At 37.8% G+C, this 16,850-nt stretch overlaps 2 protein-coding genes across 2 annotated transcripts in view; both read right to left on the minus strand.

The window, feature by feature from the left end:
- Positions 1-1,532, minus strand: part of LOC107700351 (probable E3 ubiquitin-protein ligase HERC1) — a 56,773-nt gene extending 55,241 nt beyond the window's left edge. The window contains exons 1-2 of the mRNA XM_016501981.1: positions 594-1,532; positions 405-500 (exon numbers count right to left, since the gene is read on the minus strand). Of these exons, the coding sequence (XP_016357467.1) occupies positions 405-500; positions 594-1,508 (1,011 nt within the window). The 5' untranslated portion in view covers positions 1,509-1,532. The remainder of the gene's footprint in view (positions 1-404; positions 501-593) is intronic.
- A 2,876-nt stretch (positions 1,533-4,408) lies between these two features.
- LOC107700413 (death-associated protein kinase 3-like) lies at positions 4,409-12,752 on the minus strand. Its single transcript, XM_016502051.1, has 10 exons — positions 12,663-12,752; positions 8,971-9,038; positions 7,467-7,688; positions 7,188-7,326; positions 6,886-7,015; positions 5,846-5,894; positions 5,713-5,739; positions 5,458-5,610; positions 5,280-5,325; positions 4,409-5,159 (listed from the first exon to the last, which is right to left on the minus strand). Exons 1-10 carry the CDS (start codon positions 12,690-12,692, stop codon positions 4,533-4,535), a joined length of 1,491 nt encoding a protein of 496 aa, XP_016357537.1. The 5' UTR covers positions 12,693-12,752; the 3' UTR covers positions 4,409-4,532.
- Between the last annotated feature and the right edge of the window lie 4,098 nt (positions 12,753-16,850).

The following is a 16,850-nucleotide window of genomic DNA, read 5'->3' on the forward strand; positions in this document are numbered from 1 at the left end:
AATAAAAGTTACGCCTTCTTTCTTTGCGTGAACATTTGGGCGGCGTTATGCAAATCTTCCCACATTGTGATGTAGATATGTGGGGGTGTGTTAGAATGAGCCGTTTTAGGTAGGTGTGGCTGACTATTAACTCTTATAAAGAATATCTCTTTGGATTTGAGACTTTAGTCTTTGCAGCTTTACAGATCTTCTTTATGCACTAACAGCTTGTAACACTCCACAGAGAAAGGAAAAATTGAAATCGCATCATATGACCCCTTTAAATGTCAGGCTTCACAGGGTTATATATTAAAGTACCACACATTGTAACTGTTTTTCATTGAGGGATTCATGCGTCAAATTGACATGGCCTCCTCTTATCTATACTACAAATATACATCAATATATTTATATTTGTATTTTACCTCCTCAAACAGACAAAGTGCAGCCTCGTATAGGGAACAGAGACCATCAGGCGTGCGGGTCGGCTCCCTCCATTGGCTGCGATCAGCAGATGAACCCTACAACACCAGACATTCAGTAATTTAACAACATCCAACAATGTCAAACAAACACATTGGTATCAGTGTATGAGTGTATTAGTGAGCATGTACCAGTGAACGCCTCATCTGCATCAGAATGTTCATGAAGCAGTCGTATCCCATCAGCCCCTCCTGGCTCTGCTCCAGGCTGCTGATACTGGCCGATGCAGCCAGGGCCATCTCAACCCACTCCAGCAGGTAGCGCAGCGACCCTCGTTGCGCTGCCAATCCCAGCAGCAGCTCAGACGCCAACCTCCTTCCCACCACATCGGCCCCTGAGTTCCGCATGGTCACTCCTTTCAGAAACGTGGTGACCTGGGCCAGGCAGTCCAAACCCATCGGTGGAATCTTGCTCTCATTGGCCAAGGAGAGCGGCGGAAGGGAGCCCACCACTTCGATGGCTGTGGTGATGACATCATTGCAGAGGCTGATCCCTGGACCGGCCGGAGGAAGCGTCCAGCTCTGCCTGAGCAAAGCAAAAAGCAAACTAAGACCCGTTCGCACGCCCATCTCAATGAGGGCGTCTGTACTAGAGCGCGGCCGCTCGCTAACTGCTTGTAAGTCCGCAGAACCCAGAGTGTTTTCAGTCGAGTGCTGTTGCTGTTTGACCTTGCCCTTGTCATGGTATTTGTTGGAAAGTGCATAAAAAACCCGCTGCAGCACAAGCAGACGTTTGCGTAGGGCAGTGGCAAAGGGCGAATCAGAGCACACCGTCTTGGCCAGAGCAAGCTGACTGGCCAGCAGCGCATCAAGATAATGCTCCTGTTCATCGCTGGACAGACACTCTCGCTCAAAGTCCGGCAGCTGAGGGCCCTTCAGACATAGCACCTGCTGAGGGAGAAGAACCACCTCCTTATTGGCCAGCAGCTTGCCATACAGCAGAGCGACGCCTTCACGGGTGGAGATGGACTCGCTGTCCTCAGCGATCCAGGAGCTGTTGAGGTGCTCCAACCATTTTAGTTTTACTGGTGGTATCATCGCAGCCATGGTGCCACCTTAAAACCTCACCGTCACATCTGAGAGATAAAGAGGTACAGTGAATCTAGGGATGCAGCTATATTAATATTTGATACAGATGGGACAATTATTTTGGGACAATTATTACGTAAATAATAAATGGTCAATATTAACACTCTATACTATTTGTACAGACAAAGGTAATCTAAACAAAAAAAAAAAATAGGGGAATGAGCATACACAAATGCATTACCATTTTGATATTACTCTAAATATTATTATATGATATTATTGACAGATAATTATGACACTACTGTTCAAAGGTCTGAGAGTCAGTATGTTTTTTTTTAGGAAAATCTATACTTTTATTCAGCAAGGATGCATTAAATTGATCAAAAATGAAGTAAAGACATGTATAATGTTACGAAAGATTTTATTTCAATTTAATTCTGATCTTCTGAACTTTCTATTCATCAAAGAATCCAGAAAAAAACATACCCCGTTTCCACAAAAATGTTATGCAGCTGTTTTCAGCATTTATAATTAACTTAGCATCAAATCAGCATATTTGAATGATTTCTGAACGATCATGTGACACATGAGACTGGAGTAATGGCTGCTGAAAATTTAGCTTTGCCATTACAGGAATAAACTATGTAATGTATTAAATTTTATAGCCTATTGTATATTTAAATAAGTAAATAAGCAATTAAGGTTTCATTTTTAGTTGGGCAACTTTTTTTTTTACAAAGTGAATAAAACAAAAATAATGGTTTAAAAGAAGGCCGACTTAATCTGTACTGCACACATACAGATAAACATTCTTCAGAACTATCTGAGCGCACACAGCAGCGCGGGTTCACGCACGCCGAGTCTAATAAAAGATGGGATAATGTGGTTGTGAGACTAAAGAAGCCATTAAAATAAAATAATTAAGCTTATTTAATAAGAATGAATTACTGTGAGGCTTAAACTGACCAGAAGAGTCCACGAGCTAGCACAGGCTGCCCAAGACCTGACAATTGTTTGTTCTTTAATTGCAGTAAAATACTGGATCATCCCTCACCTGCCAAACCTTTATAAGGGACAGCAGCCAAACACTAAGTCACTGACTGCCCTCAGAGTTACCCAACAACAAACACAATATGATCCTGTCATCTAAAACCAGTACTTCTCATGGAAGACATGCCTGTGCGTCCAATATAGTAAATAAGGGGTGAACGCTGCCTCCTGTAGGCCTAAAAGAATAATGCGAAAACAAGTGGTTTTATCGGACTGCTTTCTGGGGCCCGTTCTTCGTACGTCGCTAAATCAGTTAGCTGGATTTGATTGTTGACGATTTGGCATGGTCTTGGATTGGTTGGTTCTTCGAAGCTCATCCCGGAGTTGCTGTCATAGCAACAGGTCCGTAAACTTTAACCTGCTCGGGAGCAGGTTTACAGGATTAGATTGCATCTTTTTAGACAGAGTTGATACTTAAAATCTGTCCCAACCACTACTACTTTACTACAAAAGTACCCTACCGATCCAGGGACAATCATTTTAAAATTATAATAATTTAAAAATTAATTTGAAAATAATATAATAATGTTGTGTAGTCTATAATACTATAGACACAGCCGGTTTTACTCATTGAAAGATTTATTAGTGATGAAATAATTACTTTATAATTGTATTGAGTCTTACACACATGCTATAGCCTACGGTTAATATGAGTCGTGCATTAATTTGAGTGATGACAGATATTATGGGAGTGGCTTAATGGAGCGCAGGAGATGCAGATAACATAGATGTTGACCCTTAAGAAACTTTCATTAATGCTGTCACGTAACAAATCTGCTTCAAAGATAAAATTAAAAGAATTGCTAATTACAGCATTGAAATCAAAATGTAAAACCTGTATAAATACTAGAAACCGTGAATATAAATATATTGGGAATCATTCAAAATAAATACATTTAAAAAATAAAATTAAAAACAGTGCACATTTCATTTATCTATTATAACATTTATGTAGTTTTGTTCGCTTGGCTGTTTCCTTATAAAGGTCCAGAAATTTGTCAAGTTTTTCGCATAGACTGTATAAAAATGGAAAAAAAAGAATAAAACTGGATTTAATCAAAGAAGCTTGGTTCATTTGCCATTTCAACCTTATTTAATCTGATCTGGTATACAAATAACCAAAGGCGGACAACATGTTCTGATCAGATAATATAAATAAAGGAAGCACCATAATTTTAAATACTGTACACCTAATACATAATATTAAATCAAAAAGCATCTTGCTTTGTGATTTTACAACTCAGAGTTATCAGATTTGTTTCATATTGATACTAGATAAAAGTGAAAAAAGACAAAATAGAAAAAAGAAAAAATAGCTTTGTAGCACCATTTAAATTTTTTTTTACTTAGAAACAGTAATCTTTTATAATCGTATGTGTGTGTGTGTGTGTGTGTGTATATATATATATATGCCAATTTTGTTTTATTTATTTTTATTTTATTTATGTATTTATTTACTTATTTTTGATGGATTAGCTCCATGTATTGGTATTGCATAATTTGGTTTAATCACAGCAGCCAGTCTTTGTGTCATGGCTCACAACAAATTATACGAACATTTACGCAAACCTCAATATCTCGGCTCAGGATAGTCCTAGCTCGTTGGAATAAAAAAATAAAAAAAAAGATCTCTAGTGCACATTTAAAAAAAAAAAAAAAATGTGGTTTTGCAATACCAAGAGGTAACTGTGCAAAAAAAAAAAAAATATATAGAAAATTAAAATGGTCAAGCAACCAACTTTACACTTGAGATGGAATGACCCTATAAATATATTAAAAAACATTAATTAATTTTATTTAACCTGTTAACCATAAATAATAAACTCATACAAAATTGTGTTTCATATTTCATGTATATAGTTCTCTGAGTGACCACTGACCATAACTGCTTTTATTCAGGTATATATTCCCCAGCACATTATCTTCAGCACATTTAACTCGCCCATGTTAATATAACGATGTGTGATCAGTGGGTGGCGGGTTATTAATGTGTCATCTCTGCTGGTCCAGATTGCTGTCCGTCAGCAGGTCTCCTCCACAGGATCTATTCAGCAACTCTTTCAGTGCTTCATTGACATCAGTATTAAACACGCTGCTAAAGCTACAGTTTGGGAAGGTGACCTGGAATGAACCCACCACTTCCTGTACCCACTGCAGCTCGGCACACAGCTCCTTTTGCAAGGCCTCATAACGAGTCTGCCTCTCCTTATATCGCTCGCTCACTCGGCTAATGCTGGCATCCACACTCCTCATGTCTTCGTGAACACCCCGCCTCTGGGCCTCGACCTTACGAAACTCATAACGGAGCTGGGACAACTCGTGTCTGATGCTTTCGCTTTCTTCTTTGTACCACATCTCTTTCTCATTGTAGATGGACACTAGTGTGTCAATGTCTTCCTGCAGGGAGTCATGAGCTGACGCCAGCTGGCAGAAAGAGCCCTCCATGGCCGACACGTCCTCCTCCACCTGTGCGAAGCGTTCAAAGTTGATGTAGGTGTTGTTAGGAGGCATGCTGGAGTGGGACTTGATTGTATACTCTTTGAGACGCTTTGTCTTCAGCTGCCTACGCTCTCTCTTCCTCTCTGGTGCTTTACTGCATTCTTCTTTATGCTCGTTAGACTGCCAACAGACAATCGGGTTAAGACTGAGAGCGATATGTAAGGACTGAGTGAGAGAAACTGAAAAAAATGAATGCCTATAAATGTCTTTCGGGCATACAATCACAAGCTGATAACATACCTTAATCCAGGGGTGATTCAAGGCATCTTGAATTGTGAGTCTCTTTCTGAAATACATAATTAAGATGGTAATTTATGCCATATTACTTGCAAAAAGCACCATATTTTGCATTGTCACAAACACAAAGCTCACATTCAAACACACATGGCCTTAGATTATCTCAGCCCTCTGCACTTACTTGGTGTCCTTTTCCAGCAGTTGTCGTATAAAATTCTTGGCAAGCTCACTGGTGTGGCCAAAGAATTCATCATCAAACTCATAGTTCATGGCTGAGATGTTTCCCAGAGTGTCTTGCTTCGTTTCTCCTAGGAAAGGAGATGCCCCACTCAACCTTCATTCAGAAAGCGTATTAGCAACATATTAGACATTTTAGAACTTTGCTATCACATATTACATTTACAGGCTTGAAAAAATAATGTTTTTGTTTACTTACAGAATATATGTTATAACACCAACACTCCTATAAAAGTAAAGCATTGAATTTAATTATTTAAAATTAAAAAAATTATCATAAACTCAAATAATTGAGATATTTACATTTATTGTACATTAAAAACTGATCTTACCACATATCTGCTTCCAGTCCCAGTGGTTCATAATTCACAATCTCTGGAGCTGAAAACAGTAAAAACAAAATGAGATGAGGAATAAATCATTAAAAATGATTGCTGACCCTCAGACGATCCAAGATGTAGAGGAGTTTGTTTCTTCATTGGAACAGATTTGGTGAAATATAACTTTACATCACTTGCTCAGAAGGAGAGTTCAAACAGCTGGTAAAACCATCACAATACTCCACAAGTAACCAACACGACTCCAGTCAATCAATCAACAAAAAGCAAAAAGCTGCATGTTTTGTCAGAAACAAATCCAGCATTAATGTTTTCAAGTTCAAACAGTGTCTTTATCCATAATATTGTGTACTCCATCTGAATCAGGAGAAAAATATGCATAGCTCAAGCACCGTTTACAAGCAAAAACTGTCCAAAACAGTTCTAAACTAATATGTCAGTACATTTTTATGTGAGAGTACAACAGGATATGGACTTTTTCACTGGAGGAAGCATTATAATGCATTATGGACACGTATTTTGGCCAGAAGTAACGGTTTAAAGTTAAAACGACTTGATGGGTTTGTTTCTTACAAACACACAGCTTTTCACTTCACAATACATTAATTGATAGACCGGAGTCGTGTTGATTACTTGTGGGTTATTGTGATGTTTTAGTTTGAACTCTCATTCTGACGGCACCCATTCATTGCAGAGGATTCATTGGTGAGCAAGTGATGTAATGCTATATTTCTCTGAGTATTCAGCAAATGTGTTTTTTTGAGCAAACTATTTCTTTAAGAATTCAAAAAGTGTGCTAGGAGTCATTCACACAGAACATGTTTTTGCATTCCACTGCGCTGCTTTTCTGTTATTTTTCTGTCAACATGCTAGACAACCATGTTTGACCACTGAACTCAGGTCTTTTGCATCTTTTGCAGCGTCTTGCGCATGACACAGCATTTAAAAAATGCTGCACTCAAGTGCATTTTAAGACCCTTGCGTGCATATTGAAGGCTACAGGCTTTAAGATTTAAACAGAACATGTATCATACCAACAAACTCTGGTGTTCCGAAGATGTTTTTAAATTCAACCCCTTCAGCAATCTTGTGGGCCAAGCCAAAATCAATGAGTTTGATTCGGGGCAGTGGGGCGTTCTTATCCAGAAGCATGATGTTTTCAGGCTGCAAACCGGAAAATAAATTACACACACAGGAGCACACCCACACTCATATGCACACAAAGGCACACTGTTCTTCTGACAGAGCATTCTGCAGCACTCCACATCTGTCAGCGCAAATGTGTTGTACTGTAATGTTCTAGGGCAGTGTTATGAGGCCAGTGGGTGTACTGTACCTTCAGGTCAAAATGAGCAATATTCCTTGTGTGCAAATAGTGCACGCCCTCTAGAATCTGTTTAATAAACTGTGTGGCTCCCTCCTCACTTAAAGACTCTTTCTCTGCTAGAAAGTCGAAAAGCTCTCCTCCAGACACCCTACAAAAATGCATAAACTCCTCTCAGTAAAGATAGGTAGGTGAACAATTTAATAAAATATGCACATTAAATATGATCCAAGCCCAAACTTATGTAATAGCGATATCATTTGTATAAGCATCAATACAAGCTCTACTCACAGCTCCAAAATCAACACCACATCTGTCTTGTTCTCAAACACGTCATGTAACATGACAATATTGGGATGGTGTATCTGCTGTAGGATGTTGACCTCTCGCTCAATCTCTTCTCGGAGCACACCTCGCCGGCTAGCAATACTCTGACGCTTCTTTATGAACTTGGCAGCAAAATCCCGGCCTGAACTCTTTTCACGACACTGCTTAACAATTGCAAACTGCCCACTGAAAAACAGTTATACATGAACAGACACATGAACAGTTATAAAACACACACACTGACACAAGCAACACACCATAATGCATTCTTTAAGTGTTTATGCTGTATATAATACAGACACTTAAAATGTATATAATATGTTGTTTATTATTATTATATATATATATATATTTGTTTAGTTTAGCAAAAATGTGAGTAGTAGCAAGTTTTTCCAATGAGCTTAGACTGGTTAAAAAATATGCCGAATGTTCCATAAAGAAGCCTTTTTGGAAACATTATACAGTTTGCATTGTGATATAAGCTCTATTTTGATTCTAAGGTGAGATACCAGTGCATTATCATGTATTTATCATGCATATTTTTAGTATGTAAGTGCAGTCAGAGATGCAAATATCTTAACCTGTATTTGGTCCAAAGTCCAGGCTTAAAATCCCGCTCTCGTTTGCAATTGTGGCTATAGAGATCCTATTCATGTTTATACATGAGTTTGGATGCTTGTTCAGAGAGGGTTACGAATATGTGAATCCATCTGTAAGCCAAGTTTGTGTGTGTGTGTGGGATGAGCTCTGAATGTGAGAGGACACTGCAGAAGAACAACAGCGTGGCTAAAATTAGTTTGACATTGGCCCAGCGCTCAACCAATGGAGGGTGACAGATCCAATACTAGCAGTGTGTGTGTGTGTGTGTGTGTGTTTGGTAAAGTGGCAGGACTAAATGTTTTGTCAGGCCTCCGGCTCTGCAGTCACTGATCAGTATGAGCGGTTAATTTAGGAGTAGCGAGCGTCCCGTCACAACCGTCAAATCAGCCTTCCCATTTCTCCCTCAAGCAGCACAGGGCACGAGATCTGTTCTTTTGGTAAACATTGGATTTTGAGTGATTGATAAATGTTTTCAAGGATGTTGAATATTATACTTCAAGTGTTGGAGAAACTACTTAAAAAGTTACTTCCCAGCTATCAAAAATATGTTTTAAGAACGTTTTGTTAATGTTCCCATTAAGTTATCAAAACGTTCCTTCTAAATGTTAATCATTGTTTTAATAATCATCTGTTAAAGACATGCACTTATTTTGTTGTGTTGACTAACACACTAAAGTATATCTCAAATTGGGGTTAATAAATAATCTGGATATTTTAATTTCTGGGTGAAGTATTCCTTTAATTTATTTGAAATGCAGTAAATTAAAACTTCATCATTGCAAATGTGTAATTACAGATATATATGTGTCATTATGTTTTGAAACAATCAGCAAGCATATGATAAACCGCCAAGTAAACAAATTTTTACCTCCCAACTTCCTCTCCAATCTCAAAGAAAGTCTCGACCAGCTGCTGCTTGAACACAGCCATTGTGATCTTATTTAAAAAAATAAAAAAGAAATAAAAAGATATTATTATATTATTATTATTATATTAGACTCATAAAAAAACAGTACACATAAAAATGTAAAATTTTATACAACCTCTATGTATAAATCAACTGCATGTCAGTTAAAACCCCTATTTAATGCATATACGGTACAGTATTTTATAGTTTGATGTGACCTATTCATGATGGTGGGGCAAATTTAGATCTTACTGAAGTGTGCAAGATAAGGAGGAGGCCTCACCTATATTTAGCCTAAATTTATCCAAGGAAAACAGGTGTCTAGAACAGAAAAAAAAATGGAAAACTCACAAAATGCACAATGGAAAAAGTCTATTTTGACAAGATATGCTTCCCATGTTGTAACACTTCTAATGTGCATTCAATGCTTCTCTCGAAAAAGAAGCACTTTTACCCATGCTTTTTTACCTGACAAACACGACAGTTTTAACTACTGTTCATCCTGGAGGTAGGTCTAATACCAGATCTCCAAAAAGACGGTGTAATGCACTCCCTTCGTTTGTTTTTAATTTTCGAAAGTTACACGCGCACGAGCAGACGTAACTGTAATGGGGAAAAATCATCAAATAGCCTACTCCAGGCACTCCCCCACAGAGGTAACTCTTAAGGATTAACCAAAAGAGTTTGTTTGACAATTCCACGTCTAGTGTGTTTATTAAAATCAGTAAGTAAAAGAACATGTACCTACCTGTCATCACCAACAAATATGTTACGTTTCTGAATCCTAGCACGCGATCATGCGACTTTCTTCACAGACCATTAGAAAAGCGCACGAGTGCCAGCAGCGTGTTTCTAAAAGTGGATACGCCACCTGTTGAACTCAAGCCTGAGCGTAAAAAACGACAACACATTGGCAGGCATGTCCCATGAATACAAAAGAACACAACATAGAGGACTCTTCTGAATTATATCCAGGTTGGACTTCAGTCACTGTCTGTGGGTCACAGTTTCAATGTTGTCCGTTCTCTCACTCTTCTATTCTGTTTACTGCTGAAATGTGTTAAAGCTTATCAACATGTGACAAACAGTTGTTTGTAGTTTTTGTAATGAGGTAATAAAACACTTGCAAATACTTCTGAGTAAATACACTCTAAAAATGCTGGGTTATTATTATTATTTTTTTTACCCAAATGCTGGGTTCAGCTTGTTGGGTAATTTTATTGGGTTATTTTTGCTAGCAATACTCTGACGCTTCTTTATGAACTTGGCAGCAAAATCCCGGCCTGAACTCTTTTCACGACACTGCTTAACAATTGCAAACTGCCCACTGAAAAACAGTTATACATGAACAGACACATGAACAGTTATAAAACACACACACTGACACAAGCAACACACCATAATGCATTCTTTAAGTGTTTATGCTGTATATAATACAGACACTTAAAATGTATATAATATGTTGTTTATTATTATTATATATATATATATGGGTAATTTTATTGGGTTATTTTTTTATATTTCTACCCAGGTGCTGGGTAGTTCTGTTTCAATTCTCCTAACCGCCAGAAGCTGAGTTTAAGCACTAGTGGATTACAGCCTACCTCACCACGTGACTTTTTGGTATTTTATCTGGACCTATGGAGCTGGCGCTGAGATAATCAAGGGATCATGAACTGAGAAATCAAAATTCCCTTGATCTTTTGACATATGTCATTGTACTATAAAAACATCCTGTAAGTTTCAGAACTCAAAACTTTCTTGTTAGTCTAAAAACAGCTTATATTGAAGCCAATCTGCCAAAATGACAGGTTGTGGAATGTGCCACTTTATGACGTAACAAGGTGTGGCTAAACCCCGCCTCCGCAGAAGAAGATCAAAGCCTGCTTTAACAGCACTGCCAGTTTAGCCCCGCCCACCGATCTACGCATGTATTGTAAATAACGAGAGAGGCAAATGCAGGTCTACCCAGAAACCAAAATAAAGATGCTCCAAAAACAACAAGAGGATGTACAGTACAGTACCAAGTTGTGGAAAAATACAATATTTTCATCGCCTTCCTTCTGATCCCAGCATTTGGAAAGAATGGATGAAGTTTATTTTTAATTTTAAAGTTCCAGATCAGTAAGAACTTGGTCCTGAGTTCACTTCATTGGCACCTCAGCCAATGAGGGCAGAGGGGCAGTAGCTCTAGCCACCTGGGCCACCCTGTGCACGGCCCTAAAATGCAGCATTCAACGGATCTACACTCAAAGCGAACGTCGCCGGGGCCACCATAGTAGTATTCTTCCCACAGATTCCTATTGGCTGCTCTTGCTGCTTGTGTCATGTCCTAAAAAAGTTTACAGAATGTTTTTGAGTATTTTATGCCTGTAAAATCATGATTTGCCATTGAATAAAAAATATTGTATATGAACTGTTCTTGTCCTATATATAAAAAAACTGATTTTAGAGTGCATTTTTATTATTTAAAATGAAAAACCTTCAATAGGTTGACTGACCCAGCACTATGTCAAAAACAACTCAGCAAATGGTTTAATTTATAAAACCCAACAAGCTCGGTTAAAATAACCCAGATGTGTTCAGTCTAATATTCACCCAGTGCTGGGTTGACAAATAACCCAGAAATGGATGTTTTTAACCCAGCATTTTTAAAGATGAATAAAAACCGACATACCGAAGCATTACGTTTTAGTTTTTTTGGCCGCAATTAATTTAATCAGAAATTTATACATTTATTTTGACAGTTTAACCACATAGACATTTTTGACTCTATGTCCCATCAAAAATATATATGAAAAAATTATTTGATTTAATTTATACATTTAAAACATGTTCTTCATAGAAGAGCATAAATTGCTACAGCATAAATTCAAGACTAATTCCTGACTGATTCTTTTTTCTTAATTTAATCTAAAACACTGTTCAAATTAAACATTACATGAAAATGTGGAGGTACATATTTAGCTGACATGCAAATTGTGAGACCTAAAATTAAAATTAAACATCACATTGTCTTTTATGCTTTGAGGCCGATAATCAAAATCATCCAAATTTATCAAAACAAGGCAAATTGCAATAATGTGAACTATCTGACATTGGTATTCTGAAACACAAAAATTCTTATTAATAATAATAAGCCTCTGAAACGTTTTTCCCCAGATGAGCATATTCATTTGTTAAATGTTAATACAGTTTATAAAAATGTGCAATGGGTATAGTTCCTGATCCAATCTGTTTTTCAAATCTAAACCACTTTTTTAGTCTTTGATATTTATACAAGTCTGAAAACTCAGGCGGAAGAACCTTCTATAGATAGTGCAACAAAATCACACTGAACCAGTAAGTCGTTATTGACTACGGGCAGATAAACTCAAACAATAGAACCTTTTACATTTGCAAGATCACACATTTACGTATGAGGAAACTAAGCAAATGAAGTGTGCCTGTTTCCTGTTGCAGTAAGTGAGTGATGCTATGAATGTTTGAAAGTGGAGAGTGGGCTTTATTGGATGTGCGCAGTGCATTTGTGCACGGAGGGAGATGCTCACAATGGAGCAAATAGAGGCAGCCTTGTACCAGAAGATGAAGATATCTGAGAAATTAAATGAGAAGCAGATGGAAAGAATGGAGGGAGTGGGGGGAGATCTCACCATGGACAGAAAACAACAGAGGGAGCACATCCTCAAGTGGTTTGTGGAGACTCAGGCTGTGCTCATCCTGTGTGATGGAAGTTTTCCGCCCTGGTTCCAGGGCTTCATCTCCAGACAGTAAGAACTATTGATAGATAAGAGGTTTGGTAACTATTTCACCATGAGCTGTAAAACCATCTGAACATATTAAATACTGTTTGTTTTTGGTTATGACATCTGAGATGGAAATGTTTATGATTGTAAATTGAGGCAGTTGCACACTGGTGCACTGTGGTAACTGTTGCTGTTTGCAGTGAAGCAGAAGATCAGCTCAAAGACAAGACTGTTGGTTGCTTCCTTATCAGACTCAGCGAAAAATCCATTGCGTATATTCTTTCATACAAGTAAGAATAATGATTTTTTTTGGTTAACACTACCATAAGATCTCATTTGTTTGTAGTTTAGCTAATTTAGTCATTTTAAGTAAATACTATATTATGTTAAAACCCCCAGGGTAGAGGTAAAATCAACTAGCTAATGGTTCTAACCTTTAAAAACAGTTTGAAGCTGCTGTGTTTTGAGTTGTTTAATTTGTCTAATGCTTTACGTTGACAGAGGACAGGATCGTTGTCGCCATTTTGTGATAAATCAAACTAAGACTGGCCTGTTTGTCGTTTCTGGTGATTCCACCACTCATAACAGTCTCACAGAGCTGATCAATCACTTTAAAACCACACCGATCCAGCCTTTTGGAGAGTACCTGACTTCATACGACACAGACATGGACTCTGTTGGAGAGGTATCAATCATTCTTTTTAAAGATGCACTCAGTAATTATTCTTAATTTAAAATGTTTAACAAAGAAATGAATAGTACTTTTAAAATCAGGTTCAATCACATTAGAAGAAGAATCTATTTATTATCAGTAGCCTAATAAAAGTGGTTTTATTTGAAGTTGATCTCATAACCAGGCAAATTTCATACAATTTATGTTAGTAATCCCCTGTTATTGGACAGATTTGATTTGAAAAAAAATCATGGTTAACTGTGTGTGTTGGGCATATTGGCCAGCACAACATAATAATACAAAAAATACCAAGTTTACCTTTAAATAGATGAAAACAAAGAGAGAATACCAGCACAGTAGGAAATGTTTTACAATGCATGTCCTATTTGTCATTCTTCAAGGACGCCAAAAACAAGCTTTATGACGTGGTTCAAAATAAGCCCAGAGTTAATGCGGGTGTTAGCGTTAAGGCTCTAAGAAGTTTATGGGAACAAACTAGCAATGTCCCGCATGGCACGCCTCCTCTTCTGTATTCTAAAAGTGCCCGGAAACTCGCAATCTCCACCTCTATTGACAGGAACAGCCTTTCTCAGGTAACCAAGTCAGCTGGTTACTATCTTTCTGGTAACCATGGCTAATTCTAGGGTGCAAAACTTTTTTTTTTTTTTTACATATCTTGTTTTGAAATTCATGTATGTGTTGTATAAATCATTAGGGTACAAAAGTTCCACCAGTGCCAAAGAAGAATACACGACTTCGGAATTCCTTAAGCGCTGGTTTTCCTGGTACAAATACATCACAAGAACAACACAGCTTTTCAGAGTCAAGGACATCTGGAAGGTCAGGTGGTGATGAGAGCGTAAATGGCAGGAAAAGTGATACCTTGGACACAGAAGGCTACAACTCTCAATTAACGTTGCCTCTCCACGATGAAAACAATCAGTCTTCAACCTCTAATTCTTGTAACATTATGCCCTCCACCCCTCAACAACCTCCTTTAGCTCCACCCAAAACAGCCTCCTGCTCTTATGCTGTCCTCGATCTTAAAAAACGCCATAGTGGTGGTGGACGAGTGCCATATACTGACAAAGAAGCCCTGCAGCCCAATCCACTCTACCAGACCTCATCTGTGGTGTGCGCTAGGCAGCAGGACCAGCCCGGGCAAGAGTATGACAACCGTATAAAGCCCATCGATAACATCCTTTTAGCAGAAAACCCCTATCAAGACATACCTGAACAACGTGACAGTAATACCTATGAGCACATAGCTGAGAGCAACACCTATGAGGACATCCGAGTTACAGACAGCAACACGTATGCAAGTTTGGATGAGATGCATCCACACTCACCGAGCATCTTGGGAAAGAAGGTGAGACCTGATATAATAACAAACAAATATATATAATTCCTATACTGATTATTTTGTATTAAATTTAAGAACTGTTATTATTTACAGAATCATAAGTGGTGGAAACTTCGACTGGAAAATAAGAAGCAATAGTCATCCGGTGAATGTAAAAGCTGAGAAAAATTTTTCATTTCATGTTTTATTGTTTTGCTACACAATTAAGTTCAGCGATATTAAGTCATAATTTTCACGTTGGTGTGTACAGTATATATAACTTCAGTATAGCATGGTTTCTACAGTTACAAAATGCTGAAAATTGTTTATGCAAATACAATGGTACAATGAGATGGTTATGATAAAACATATTTTGAAAATGTATTTGAACACCTGTTCTGATTATATCTATTGTTATCACTGAATTTCCCACTATTTTCCCAGGACTTTATCTTTCAATGTAGACTAGACCAGTGTAATTTACTATTTTGTAATTAGTATAGTGCTCATAGCCTGTCACGTTTAAACCTAGTTTCTGTAAACACAATTCAGCAATCCACACTGTTTGTATGATACAATAGGCTTTCTCTACACATCTGAACCCATAATACTGCACAGCATAACTGAATAAAGCATGGGGATAATATACAATAAGTGCTCTGTATGAGGTTAGTATCGAGTGATTGCATTGTGCTTCCTATCTCCTTGAAAGTGATGTGCTCCCCTATGTTCATATTGAATGCTGTAGAAAACAGTTTAGAATATAGACCTTCTGTAGACCTTCTGTCATGCCTATATTTTGCCCTCCACTATAGTATTACGTGATCCATTACAATTCGGATAATAGCTGCCTTAATGGATGGTGATATACTCATATCTCTAAGCCACTGAGACATTTCCCCATGGTTTGGACTCTAAATATTGATCCACTTACAACCTCATGATGGATTGGTCAGCTTTTGGAGGTTTCTTAACAGACTTATGCTATATAATAAACTGTGCTTGCATATACTGTATATATATATATTTTTTATTTATTTATTTATTTTTTATTTTTTAATTTATTTATTTATTTATTTTTTGCCATCAAGCTAGCAGCAAAAAACAATCTTTCAGAAGCTTCACTGTATTAGATTTATATAAAGCTTGTGCTTAATTTCATGATAATTATACATGTTTATACTTTAAATTGTACAGTAGCCTACTCACATGATGAAATCAAGTGCATTGAAGATCATGTTCTCAAAATGAAGAAGTGAGAGCTTTCCATCTCTATCCAAGCCTGCTTACTTTATTTCCCTTTGGGCATCCAGTCTCCTCTTTAATTCACTGAAGAAGACATGTACACAGGTCATTCAAGATATGAACAAAACAATCTCTCCTTTAGAAAGTGATCAAGACCGTTAAAGGCAAACAGCCCTTAAAAAACAGATATGTTATATGTGGGCCATTTGTGTAGAGGTACCAAGTTGGGGGCCAGCTTATGAAGTTACCCATTAAGTTAAAAACAGAAGAAATCAAACTTTCTTTATTTCAGCTAGATCTGAACTAGAGGGAGACTGACATATAATGTGCAATTATCTCAGCCTAAAACAGAACTGTGAGAATGGCGACATGTAGGCTAGTTGTTAAATAAAATATTAGGATCACATTAAAGGGGTCATATGATGCGATTTCAATTTTTCCTTTCTCTTTGGAGTGTTACAAGCTCTTGGTGCATAAAGAAGATCTGTAAAGTTGCAAAGACTAAAGTCTCAAATCCAAAGAAATATTCTTTATAAAATGTTAAGAGTCAACCACGCCTACCTAAAACGGCTAGTTCCAACACGCCCCCACATGTCTACGTCACGATGTGGGAAGATTTGCATAACGCCGCCCAAATGTTCACGCAAAGAAAGTAGGCATAACTTTTATTCTCGCTGTAGTATTGTTGTTGCCGCGGCCGCCATGTCGTGAAGATGCTGTGTGTTTCGTCGGAGCTGATCCGTGCTGGTCGCGGAGTCCAGCCCGGGGTCGCCACATGCGGTTGCTGCGAGCCCTCCGGACGCTCCTTCGTCGAATCCGCCGGCCGCGCCGTTCT

Source organism: Sinocyclocheilus anshuiensis, unplaced genomic scaffold, assembly GCF_001515605.1.
Source record: "Sinocyclocheilus anshuiensis isolate Anshui unplaced genomic scaffold, SAMN03320099.WGS_v1.1 scaffold154, whole genome shotgun sequence".
Classification (NCBI taxonomy): Eukaryota; Metazoa; Chordata; class Actinopteri; order Cypriniformes; family Cyprinidae; genus Sinocyclocheilus; species Sinocyclocheilus anshuiensis.

Bases quoted from the DNA above. Each gene is read 5' to 3' on its own strand.
- LOC107700413 (XM_016502051.1), bottom strand. From the start codon at position 12,692: ATGTGCTCCCTCTGTTGTTTTCTGTCCATG. The intron at 7,327-7,466 runs GTGAGTAGAGCT...GCATTTTTGTAG, and splicing joins GTGGTGTTGATTTTGGAGCT to GGTGTCTGGAGGAGAGCTTT. The intron at 5,326-5,457 runs GTAAGTGCAGAG...TATGTATTTCAG, and splicing joins CTGCTGGAAAAGGACACCAA to AAAGAGACTCACAATTCAAG.